This window comes from Vicugna pacos, chromosome 1 (genome assembly GCF_048564905.1).
Source record: "Vicugna pacos chromosome 1, VicPac4, whole genome shotgun sequence".
NCBI classification, from domain to species: Eukaryota; Metazoa; Chordata; class Mammalia; order Artiodactyla; family Camelidae; genus Vicugna; species Vicugna pacos.
Window position 1 is genome coordinate 74,984,913 of NC_132987.1, and position 13,680 is coordinate 74,998,592.

Consider the following 13,680-nt stretch of genomic DNA (forward strand, 5'->3'; position numbering starts at 1 on the left):
AACAAAAATGTTTATTAATATGACCATTTATGTTTACAAACAAGTCTCTATGAACAGTAAACACATAAAGTTCCAATAAACAACAGTGCAATGCTTCAAGAAGTCTTAAGCACTAGTATCAGATTCTTAAAATTCTGAAGTCTTTTAGCTTGCCAAATGGTCTAGATTAAGGATACAGAATATATCAAATACTCCCTTGCAGTTTTTCATGTCACCCTCTACTGCCAAAACCAAAACCAAAACCAAAAACCAACAAAAACTAAACAAACAAAAGAACCCTAACCACACAACGGCCATAGTACAAAAGGAAGACAATAATCACTAAGTAGGTATTTATATTTCAAAAATAGTTTCTGAAATACATTGCTGATCTTAGACTCAAATTGAGATTTATACAGTATTCTAAATGAATTGCTCGTCTCAGATTCATACAGCATTTCAAACCACTGTTCCAAATATGAAATTTTGATTAAAAAATCCACAAATTTACATCTTCCATAGCAAAAGCTTTTAGACTCATCTTTCTTATGGCCGTATCATTGCTGATATTTAAAATAAAAAAATAAAGTCACAGGGTATGGATAAAGAAAGTTTTCCTTCCAACGATTTGGACCAAAGAGTCTTAATATTTGTCTATCAGTGGTTAGTTATATTTAAATCAAATATTTCTAACAAGGTATCAGTGAGCTTAACCATATCCTTAACTGGTATTTTAGTGTTATACTAAGTGGGAAGAGAAATAAAACAGGTTTCTAACTTCCAAAAAAATGGTTAAAATAAAGCAAATTAGGTTATAACCACGTAGAATAAAGCCTTTACTACTTGCAACATTCTATGAACATGTTAGAACTTTGCTTTATAAAAACATTATTTGGATTTGACAAGGATCGGGAAGAAGGTGGTTGGAAGGGTGAAAAATAAAAGTACCTACTCTGCCTTTTTAATAACAAAATAATTTATTTAATTTATGATTCTCCTACTGATGTCTACTTGAATTCCCTGGCAAAACACCTAAGGCAATTCTACACAGTCCTTTATTCAAATGAATCATCAACAGAAAAAAACATTTTCTTTGGGCTTCAAAATAGCTGTCATTACAATTGTATAGGACTCCAATGTAGAACCAATTTACCTCACAAAAAGATCTACATTTGAAGATTCAGGTAACATTCCTTTTTCAAAAGATACACGATTTTTGGAAAGCATATACTTAATTATGTATAAAAAACAAAACAAAAAACCTCATATTTCCAGTTTTAATTGGAAAAACAAAAATCTTGAAACACATACATACATTTAGGAGGAAAAAGGGGATGGTTTGCCAATATCCATCAGCAAATGTTAGTGATTAGTTCTATAATTCAGATTTTTCTTGTTCAGTCTCAAATTTCCAAGTTTACTCTATTTTTCCTATATATTTACCCGCTTAAACATCAATAATAAATGACTAAAACAAGATGATCTACAAAATTCTTTATATAGATTCTTGGCTGAAACATTTGTTTCATTTCTAAAACTGGTACTCCAATGCTTGTTTCCCCATGTTTTTCTATATACTGAAATGCTCTCTCTGTACTATATTTAACTATGTACCATTTTTCCATTATTATTCTTATATTTAGGACATAAAGCATCAAAACAAAACTACCACTTAATGTACCAAAACTCATTTTCACATGGCAATATAAGCATTGTCCTCCAGAGATGAAAAAAACTGTATTATCATGTTTAAAAGGCATGTTTTTATTATTCTTGAATGTATTTCAGACAAAAATATTGATCAGCTAATTATGCTTGCTCTTCCACACATCATGTTCACTGAGTTTACTACCACAGGTTTTAGTGCAACAAAATACCTTTGAAAAGCCACTCTACAGTAATTATGGCAAGGCTCATTAAAATGCAGAGGTAAAGATTCCATTTGTATAGAAACTTAGAAAATAATGTTTGAAAAGAAAGGTGTTTCATTAGGCTGGATATTTTTGTATACTAAAAATATAAACATTTCTTGAATTAGTTTTGTAGTCAATTCTGATGTTATATCATTTAGTGGTGATAGATTTTGAGAGGTATTATGTTTAACAAACATTATACTTGAGATTATAGTCTTAGGTAGACATTTAATACACAATGCCAAGGTAGTTTCCTTTTTTTTCTTTTTTTTTTTAATTTTTGTACCAAAAAAAGTCATACATTTAATGTTGACATTTCTTCTTACCTGTGTGCCTCAGACCAATAAAGTACTCTGCATTAAAATTTAAATCTTGAGACAGTAGTACAGCATTGAAAAAAAAATTGTAAAGCAGCTCAGATACATTGAACCCAGATTTTACATTTCCATTTGTCAAATTAGAATATAAAAAGTAAGCTTGAAAATCAAGTTGAAAAAGCTTATTCTTCCTCAAGAAAAAGTATGAACAATCTGAAAATGATCAGCTAGTATGAATGAAACATTGTACATAGTTAAGTCACATTTAGTGGTTGCTAAACATACCACTCCCTCCTGGAAATTACAGAACCATCTACATGTGAAACTAGGTCATCTTCATTTTCGTCATAATGTTCATCGCTGACGAACTTCATTCCCATTTTTAGATCTTCATAATAATCCATTGGTCTTTCAAATCTATTGAGATTTTCTACATTGTTCCACTGCGTTTTTTCAGGCTCTTCTAAATAGTCTTTCCGTATTAGATTGTTCACTGGATTTTTGTTTTCTTTTTTTACACTGTCTGGGTAAGAATCAAGCTCATCTTGTTGAAGAACATCTATTTGTGATTCTTTTTGCATATCTGATGGTGGAATGTAGTTCTTGGCAAAGTAGTCGCCACGAAACGTCCGCCTTCTCCTATAGCAGAATATTCCAGCCAAAACACTTACAAGTACTATGAAGAGAGCCCCACCCACTACACTAGCAATGATCGTGCCAATTGTGTCATCCTTAATTGTTGCCAAAGTTGACAATGGGAAGGGCAATTTTTTTGGTTCTGTTGCTAGATCCTCGAAGTCAGCAGTTGAGGGATGCCACTGAACTGTAGGCTGAAGGGTGGTAGTAGTAGGAGGATCTGATGGAAACAGTAAAGATAGACAAGACACAGAAAGGCAAAGAATGTCAATGCAGGCTGATTCAGCAGCAAGTTGAAAAGACAGCACAGTTAATGAATATATATTCATAGTAACAATAGTTTTTCATTCTTAATTTAAGATTAGAAGGTAGTGATGCTTATATATTTTTAAAAAATAACAAAACTGACACTTAGTCAGTTACAAATTATGTAAAGGGAATGAAAAATTATGTATGGTGTAAATCCTAAATCATTCTATTACAAGTTTAAGCATGATGTTGCACTCCATGGAATACTTTTTTAAATGAAGATTATTACTTAAGTGTCCCATATACAGCTGGCTTAAGAATTATCATTACCAAAAATTTAAATCAAATCATTCAAATGTACATTTTCTTAGCCAGTAGTACAAGAAAACAGAAGAATGAAAAAATTAAAGTATGTTTTGTTAATATCCATCTTTACCTAATAGAGTTTATTTTTTATAAGATATGAACTTATCTTCAAAGAATGAAAAACTATAGATTCTTGTTAAGTGGCCATAGTATAAGCTGTCGGTTTAATAATTCTCTCAAAAATATTTTCCTTAAATAAAGAAAACTCTTCAATTTTTAGAAAGGATATATGTAGTTTATACCATTATTTAATGATTTAAAACATAAAAAGCATGTGTTTAAACTGTGTTAGCCAGATGGGCTATTATCAAATGAGACTAATAGACAAAGACAAAGTAAAAACATGTTATAAACTATAAAGTGCTATAAAAAATGTCATCATCATTTCTATACCCCATAGGTAAGATATCTGAACATTTAGGAAAGTGAGGAATTTCAACCACATCTGCAAAATTTAATGTCACATTGCTTTAGGATGGAGTCTCAAAAAAAAAAACGGCAGCTAATATTTTAGAGAGAACATTCTAATGATACTTAAAATTAGATGCAAATGATCCTGTGTATTGCCATTAGATTACAGAGTAAATAGCCATTAATATTAAAAAGCAACTAAACATAAATAGTAAAAATTAAAGATTGGTTAATTATCAATAAAGTGGTATCTGTAGGTCATGTTACACAAAATTCTAGAGTTTGAAGAAAGGATGAATTAAAATTTTTTGAAGTTCTTCATTGATAAAAATAAATGACCCAAATGGTAATCTCCTAGAATTAATTTTTAAATGAGTGGTACTGACAGAGCTTTCAAAAAATGATTGTTAGAAAAATACTAAATCTACATGGGTAAGTTATTCTAAAATTACAAGCTAAAGAAAAATACTTACTGAAACAGGTTTCATCACGGAATGCCATATGTACAGAATGTGGTAAAAATTTAGCAAGTACAGTATAAAATGTAACAAGTACAGTATAACTAATTTCCTATGAGTTTAAATCAATATTAACAGGCAATCCAGTCAAGTACCTTGAAGTGAATATTAGTTATCATATTATATGTAAGTAAGTGAATCAAAGAAGAGTTAATTTGTGAGAACATATTCACTAGCTGACATATTCAATCTTTAAAAAAATGTTGAATTGTAGGATCATTTCTACTATAAAAGTAGTAAAGACTCATATAATCCAATCTCACAGAACCAGGATATTAAAGAAATAGACTAAAAATTAATCATTTGTAAGACAACTCATATTTTCTGAAGGAAAAAGACTAATGGAAAAGTCAAGTTTTGGGTATTAAATGTCATCATTACAATGATTCTCAAATAAAAAAGTATTACAATAAACAAGCATCAGCAAGTTTTAAACAAAAGCACAAATAACCTGCACAAATCACTTGAGTAATAATGTAAAATTCATACATTTCTGTGCACATAAAATTTTTAGTTTTTGATAGCTCTTAATGAAATGGTATTCTTCTCAGGACAGTACATATACACCTGAGAGCTCATATAAGATACATAACTGAACATTTTTACCAAGTATCCTTAAAAAAAAATCACTGACATTTATTTCTACTTACAATGTTCTTTACTGGAACACAGATGGATGTCTACTATCTAACTGAGATATAACAAATACAGCTTTCAGAAAACTTAACTACAAAAAAAAAAAAAAAGAGTAACCAAAAAAATCTGTTTGAAAGTCTTATTTGCCAGTGGTCCTAGAAACTTTTTAACCTACTGTCCCTTCCTCAACCAGTGTTAAAAATAGCTTAGCCTCACTGTGAATATGATTTTGTGAAAGAGGGACTATTGTTAAGCTCTATATTTTGTATTTTAAGCAATGGACATATGACAATGTATATATGACACTTATTCATGCTTTCTAATTCTTGCTCCAAGATAATTACAACGAAAGTCAAAATCTGGATAAGGAGATAGGAGGACATCTTTCTAATCACTAATAGCTACTTATTTATCATGATTTAAAAATCCTTCCCAATAGCATTCCTTATTCAGTCATTATTTTTTTATACTTTATCGAATGTGTGATAAATAAGTATATGATAAATATAATAAACTAGTAGACTCTGAGTTCTCCACACCCATATGAAGAATTTCTTAAGTTTCTTTTTCAAATTAATGAGCTCTGCCAAATAGGAAAATAAATAGCCCAATAAGACCTCTGTAGCTATAATGCACATTTTAGCCTAATAATTACTATGCTAAAAAATCAAATGCATTTGTTCCTTTTTCTTTTATACTATATACATTGTTTAAATAAACAAAATCTATGAATTTTAAAGTTTAAAGACTGCTAATTTAAGTGGGTCTGATATTATGTCTAGATACTAAAATCAGTATGATTTGAAATTCAAGGTTAGCATAGGAATATACATTGATCTTTAGGCATGGGAGAACTTAAGTGATACGTGAAAATTTAATTCTCTATTCTCGGAGAAGTAAGAAGTATCAGGGAAAAAACACACACCAAAAACTAGAAAAACACAATTCCCACCAGTTGGTTAGTACTGGACAAAGAACCACCACTGTACCACCATGAGTAATAAATGAAGTTGAATATCGCAATCTTGAACCTTGAATATTGTATCTTTTATCCAGAAACTTATGCCAATGTGGGAAATGTGGAACAAATTATGAACAATGTCCCACAGAGCTACCACCTCTATTCTATTTTGGGTAGACCTTTTTAGTCCCCAGTCATAAGTTACATTTCTTTTACATATATTTTAAAAACTCATTTATGAAATTTTATTACTGAGATAAAAATGTCTTCCTAGAGGAAGAAAGGATATCTATAACTTACAATAAAAAGATTAACTTTTTGATCACTTACTGTGTGAATTATGGCCTTTCATTGCGATAAAAGCCTACTAGCAGGCTTTACTAGTTATTCTGGGGAGGCAATCAATATTGTATCTAGGGTACTTGATATACTCTAAGCTCTTAGAGGAGTTAGCTGAACTCAGAACAGTGTACTGTATAAAAGACTCTGGATGGAAAAATAAAGTCTAATTCTTGATGATTACTTAAAGAAAACCATCTCATATAATGCCATCTTTCCTAGAAGTACCTAGTGGTTATTAACTGTGATTTTTCAGATTTACTTAAAATTTGACTTCCCCTCTTGTAAGAATTAGTAGATGTTGATCAAAAAGTATGTAAAGTTTATCGTCAGTGTTACATTAGTTCCCTTGTCAAAAAAAAAATAATAGTTACATACAAGCAGATTCTGGATTTTTAATTCTTTCCTGATTGTTTTCTTCTCAAACAAACGTATTCATTCATGTAACAAAAGTTTACTGAACACTTATTGTGTGTTAAACATTGCTGTAGCTGGTAGGAATCTAGTAGTGATTAAAGAATACAAAAATCCTGCCTTCTAAGGACATATGTTCTAATGGAGGTAAAAACAGGCAAGCATATAAATAAAATAAAACATGTAGTATGTCACATGGCAATACATACCACTGGTAAGGTTCTGTATACAACATAATGAGAGAGCTCACATCAACTTGTTGATGGATGGGATATAAGAGGAAAATCAAAATCAAGAATAAATATCAAAGACTTCATATCCTGAGCAAATGGATGGAGCTACAAATAACTAAAAGGACAAAGACTGTTGGAGGAAGAGATTTGGTGGCAAAGAGCAGAAGAAAGATGAAGAACTCAGTTTTGAATGTTAAGTTTTAAATGCATATTATACTTCTTCACAGGGTTAATGATCATTAATAGATAGATGGACACACAAGACAGGGGTACTGGGAAGTGGCCCCAGAATACCAAAGATACAAATTTAGCATATCGCCGAAAGATAAGAATGCCAAAATTGAAACGATATTTAAATGATTACATACTTGTAACACATTGAGCCTAAGATTTACAAATAATATCCCACACCAAATTTTGCAAAACAGAAAGTAAGCAGTCCTTAGGTAACTACATTTTAAATATGTATTTCCTACGGCTTCAAGATTCCTTTTTTTTCTCCCCTTCTTTTAATATAAAAAAGCCTCTTAGGGAAGAAACAAAGACTAACACATGAATATTTAATCTCATTTAGATCTCTACCAAAGCACTACTATTGGCAGAGAGGGCTAGAGATGTACATAGCTCTAAGCTTCTTATGAGATTCATGCAAAAAAAATTTGTATCCCTATCATGTGCCAGCCACTAAGTGCTGAGAATACACTGATAAAGCAAACACAAACTGTTTGTATATAAGGGTAAATAAAAGTGAATAAATAAGCATACAACTACAAACTGCAGTAAATGCCATGAGAAAATAATATGGGGAACTGTTCTTAGATTTAGTCACCACAGGACTGAGAACGTAACACAAAAGCAAGCTTAAAATTTCTCTAAAATTGCTAATTTATTTAGTTTTAGATTGTACAGAGATACAAATCTTAACTATTATCTAACTACCATACAAACCTACATTTCTCAAGGTTCTCTTCCTTTTCCCTTCCATTTTCCATTTGTTAGATATGAAGAGTGCTACATTCCTACACTCAGGAAGGAGATGCTTGAAATATTTATATAATTTTTATAAACAAGAATTCCATTGATAATTTATTATTTACAGCCATACCCAGGAAAAATATATTTTTAGCTTTAACTGTATTTTAAATATTCATTATACTCAGTCAAATTAACAAAATATTCACAGTGGAACAAATAGAATGTGAAAAATCTAAGTTCTTAGTGGCTTAAGGACTGACCATAAAAAACATCTTAAATTTTATTTCATTAGAACATTTTCAGTAGTATTCCTACTTCACCTCTTAATAATCCAATATGGTATAGTCCCATATTGAGTGGCAATGATATTTAATAAGAAGGTCATCAAAGTTGATATCCCATTTTATTTATCACATTTGTGTGCAGAGTAGCTACCAAAAACTAACAAAAAACTCAATGCTTATTCTTTGTGTAAATATGAAAGAACCTGGAATGGTACACACACTACCTAGAAAAAGAATACTATTTAACCAAAAAAATTCACTATATGCATGGGTCTTAAAATGTATATAAACCTACTGCACAGACATTTTGCCATTTCACTAAATAAAGGAGTGTCATTTTATATATGTATTTCGGTTAAGGTTACTTCATTATATTTCTTTTAGATTATTTGGAAAATCTCACACTGAGGAATATGTATTTTCACAAGTATAAATTACCATCTAGATCACATAGTGTTATTGTTATGACTGTTGTTATAGAAATAATTTTGTGAGTAGATGGTAACTTACCTGAAATGTAGATGATCTTTTGATCACTTCTTTGACCAAGGGAATTGGTCACTTTACAGACATAAACACCAGAATAATTAAAAGTCAGTGGGTGGACAAAATGAAGAGTATTGTCTGAAGCCAGTAAACCATCAGGCCACTGTCCATCCAACCTAGATTAGAAAGTATGAAATTATTTTAAATAGCTTCAGATTCTATTCATTGACAGCTGTTCAAATAAGGTATTACACTTTTGAGATGTCAGTAAAAGAACCAGCATATTTCAAGTAAAATACACTATGAAATGAAAGCATGTAATAGTTATGAATTTTCATTTTAATAAAGATGAAATAATAAGGCCCATTAAGAATATCCATTCTTTCAAAGTATCAATTAATGTAAGTATAGCTAGGCTAACATACTGGAGAGGACAGGAGGGGAGAAAAAAATTATGTGATTTTAAAGAAATAGAAAATAGAAAATTAGAAATACATGTTATTTGAAGACATACCCACATCATCGAAAGAATTAAAATAGTTCTCAGTGAATTGTGGATCTATTCATGATATATCTTATCTACAACTTTCTTAATGAAAAGTCATCTCATTTAAGTACATGATAATGTTATAGCATCCTCTGTAATATATTTAAAGAGCATCCTTTAATACTGAGCAATACTTTACTGTGTCATATCCAAAGATGGTTAGTTTCTAAAGCACTAACAAGGGTCTTCTTATAAAGTAATTTCATTTGTAAGATGGGCATCTGTGATAATAAAAACCAAGGCACCATTTGGTATTAATAACAACGCTCTTTAAATGGTTTCTATACTCATTTAGCTAAGAGGTCCTGTCTGGTGTTATGTATTACTATAAATCACAACAAGAATAAAAATCCCACTATAAGAACTCAAGAACCATTCAGTGCAATGGAACTAAGTATACTGCTGAACATCATTTTTCCAACGTTAGGGTATCTCCTGTGGAAAAAAAAATATTAAAAGTGCTTTTATAGCCCGTAAATTATTTTTTAAGAGGATAAAAAGTGAATAAACTCAGGCATCTAACTACTATAGTTTGAGCTAAGCAGATTTTCAAAAAATTCATTCACTCACTCAGCCATCATTATTTAATTACTAGGAACTTATTATCTACCATACCCTGATCTGCTGTTGTAGCTGAAATGCACAGGTAAATAAGATTTAGTCCTTGTTTTCAGTGATCTGAGAACATTAGTAGGAAATTAACAACTAATTACAAAGGGAATAAGAGCGAAGAATAATAAAAAAGTAGAAGCAAATCAACAATGGAGAACAGAGAGAAGGACCGCTCTGGGATCCCAAGAGCAGTGTGCAAAAGAACAATCAGTAAAATCTTCTACAGTTGTTACGACTTTAATTTAGCATTGAAGGATAAAGGCAATATTCTTACATGATTTAAGAAACAAAAACAAAAATCCCACACCTTCTTCTTAAGAGGACTCTGGAGAGAAAATTTTTATAAGCATCAGCTTTCAAAAGGTGAACTCTTCTGTTAGAAGTGAATATGAAACCTATGTATCTTACCAATTAGCTCTGTATTTTGGGCCCAAAGTTCTAATCTCTAATTTTGATAAATATAACAATGGCTTATAATTCTTTAAAGTTGTTTATTCAAATAAGCCATAGACAGAGAGACCTAAGTATCATATTAAACTCACAACAAATGACATACTAAACACCTTCTATGTTTATACCGATGTTACATGATTTATATTCGCTGTCTGTCTCTACTCTCACAAAAACTCTGAGGTACTATTATCAATGAGGAAACAAAGGATTAGAAAGGCTAAACAACTCAAAAAAGACATCTCCAAGTACAGAAACCAGGATGAGAACTCAGAATTACATGACTTTTAGAAATACCCCATCATAAATCTTAACCAATGCCTGCTTCTGCTTTTAAGAAAATATAAATGGAAGGCCTCTCTACTTTCCAAATTCTATTATTGCTTAAAGACAACAGATTGCCCAAATATACTGTTTCCTTGCTCCCACAAAATACAACCCAAAACGAGTAAAGGAATTAAAAAGCTATTAAAAACCAATGAGGAGAAAGAGAACAGGAGGCAGAATTCATCATTCACGATGTTTCAACAAACTTTTAGAAGACAGAAAACAGATGAAGAAAATATATGCTTTAGACCAGTATTTCTCAATCAGGAGTGATTTTTGTCTCCAGGGGACATCTGGCATATCTTTGTACAGTTCTGGTTGTCATAACTGGGAATTGGGGGAGCATGTGCTACTGGCAGTAGTGTAAACGCTGAGAAATGTGAATGAAAATCTCAGACCAGAGATGACACTAAACTTTCTACAGTTCACAGGACTCCCTCCAACAACAAAGATTTATCCAGTTATGGCAATAGCGCCAAGGTTGAAAAGCTCTGCTTTTGGCTGAAGAAGTGCTTGCAGGAGGCATATGGATAAGAAAGCAGCCAATTTGGTCCAAAAAACCCAAGAAAGACTTGGAACTACTGTATTATAGAAAGCCAGAGTGAGGCAGAGGACTAGAAACAAGGAGGTTAGTTGAAAGCTGAAAAAAGCAAAACAATAGACTCCTCCCAACTCTGTACAGACACCAGAAATTTATGTTTTAGGCAAAAAGGATGAAGGTTAATTCAATAAATAAATTGAATGGCCAGGAAAAAAAGAGTACTCCACTCTTCCATAAGTAAGATCTGAAACTTCTCCAGGGAAATAACCTCCTCTCTACCTCATCACTCTAAGTGGAATCTACCAATAAGTACTTCCCACTACAGAGTTTCCACTCAGCATTTTATTTTAAAGCATCACTGTGAAATGACTGGGCAACTAAAAAAATTAAAGAATATCTACAAAATGAAAGACCAGACAAAAAACCAAAAGAGCTTGGAGGAAAAAGGAAATAATATGTAAGAAGCAGAAAACGACTTTGTAGAGGAAATAATTCTAGTATCCTTAGTAAGAAGATACTATATCCATAAAATTAGAAAAGGATGCTATAAAAATGAACAGAGAATAAGAAAATGCTCTTAGAAACTGAAAATATGCCAAAAGAAAATTTTCAATCAATGCTGGGGGAGTGGGTGCAGAATCAAAGAAATCTCAGAAGAATATTAAAAACTGAAAATTATGAAAGAAAGGATGTTTAGTATATAATAAATAAGAATTCCAGTATGAGCAAACAGAAAAGAAAAGGCAGAGGAAATAACAAAAAAGAAAAGAAAAAAGGAAAAGAAAAAGAAAAAGAATCCATAGTTCACAGAAACAAGTCTCTAGGTTGAAGGAGGCAATAGTGCCAATTGAGAAATGTGAATGAAAATCTCAGTATAAACAGTTCGAAATTCCACAGATAAAGAGAAATGAGGATATCCAGACAGTAAACTACACAAGTAAAAAAGAAGCAATTATTAGTCTTATGGAAATCGAAGAGCTTTAGAACCAAAAGAAAACAGAATTCCACTATACCACTTAGCTCTTTGCAAATATCTACCTGTCATAGGGAGGCAATGATTACACAGTTTAACTAAATTAGCTTAATTTCATTGGGACTATGAAGGGCAGGAATAAGTATCCGGGTATGTTTATGTGTGAAGGGGTAGATATAAAATTAAATTTTCATCTTGCATAGTAAGAAGTCCATAGACAACATTAAAAATTAGTAAATTAAGAAGCAGTAGTTTAAGACCTATAATGGTAAATACCAGAAGAAATTGCTAAAATTGCTAAAGTACACTCTGAGGAACAGAACTATAGGGGCAGGAAGGTAGGGAGACATGGGACAGAAGAATATCTAGAAACTCTTTATTTAATTTCCAGCTATTACTATAGTCATGTATCACATTGATAAACACAACTTTAAATATACATTTAAGAATACTTTGACTTTTAAATAATTTCCCTTTAGAAATATCTAACATTACCTGCTCCACACAGACTTGAAGGGTGGTGGATTTGCATCAGCATTACACTTGAGATTAACACCCTTTCTTCCTACAAACCAGTTTCCATCATAGCCTGTTACTGAAACCTCAGGAGCATCTATAAAATAAATGTATGACAGGATAGATTATCTTTTGTTAATGATAGGTATAATATACAAAAATAAAGCATTAACATAATACACAACTTTAGAAGAACAGAAATGATTTTCCTTCTCTCATTATACATAACCAATAAGGAATACAGTATTCAGTAGGTACTGGTTGACTTAAAAAAATGAGTGACTGAATGGACAGTGAACAACAAACACTGGGCAATTATAAGCATGTACAATTCTAGTTACTATGGACACTGAGTGTAAGAATATTCACAAATCTATAATTACCAAAAGCAAAATAAAAGAGTCCTATTATAAAATATGTAAAGAAACATGAACAAAGAAAACACAGTAGTTAATTTGATAATGAGACACAGCATTTAAGCACCAAGTCACTATGTAAAACTGTCTTTAAAGAAATGTTTAATCTGAAAGGAAATATACCCTAAGAGATATCAAGTCAATTACAAAATTAGATTCCTTATATTACAATTAATTAATACCCTTTGGGCATACAGAGATGTGACAAACTTTCTAAGGCTATAATTACAACTTAAGTAAATTATCTGAGGCCTCAACTGCTCTAAAACATGAACTTTTATCCATTCAATGTACCCAAAGGTCTTTTAGCATATGTGCAATATAATTAGTTAAATGAGCAATTATCCATATTTACCAGTATTATAAATTTATACCTTCAAACGATAAAATTTAATACTTACCAACCATTCAACTAACATTGTTTAGTACCTAAAAGTGACAGGTACAGTTTTAGATGTTTGGTACATATATAGACTCTGTATTCATAAAATTTATATTCTAATAGTAACAGGGAAGATTTAACTAAAACCTGTTATGAGGGCCAAGAAGGAAAAGAACAGGATGCTTAGAGAGAAGGTAAA

General features: G+C 31.2%; 1 protein-coding gene across 6 annotated transcripts in view; it reads right to left on the reverse strand.

Moving 5' to 3' along the window:
* Positions 1-13,680, reverse strand: part of NECTIN3 (nectin cell adhesion molecule 3) — a 128,781-nt gene that overhangs the window by 65,216 nt on the left and 49,885 nt on the right. For 3 of the 6 annotated variants that reach the window (XM_072965493.1, XM_072965500.1, XM_006217326.4), the window contains exons 4-5: positions 12,663-12,780; positions 8,742-8,893 (exon numbers count right to left, since the gene is read on the reverse strand). In XM_072965493.1, the coding sequence (XP_072821594.1) occupies positions 8,742-8,893; positions 12,663-12,780 (270 nt within the window). Of the gene's footprint in view, positions 1-1,242; positions 3,066-5,039; positions 5,117-8,741; positions 8,894-12,662; positions 12,781-13,680 lie in introns of those variants that run through there. The other 3 variants (XM_072965479.1, XM_031672176.2, XM_072965506.1) reach the window with 2 other exon arrangements.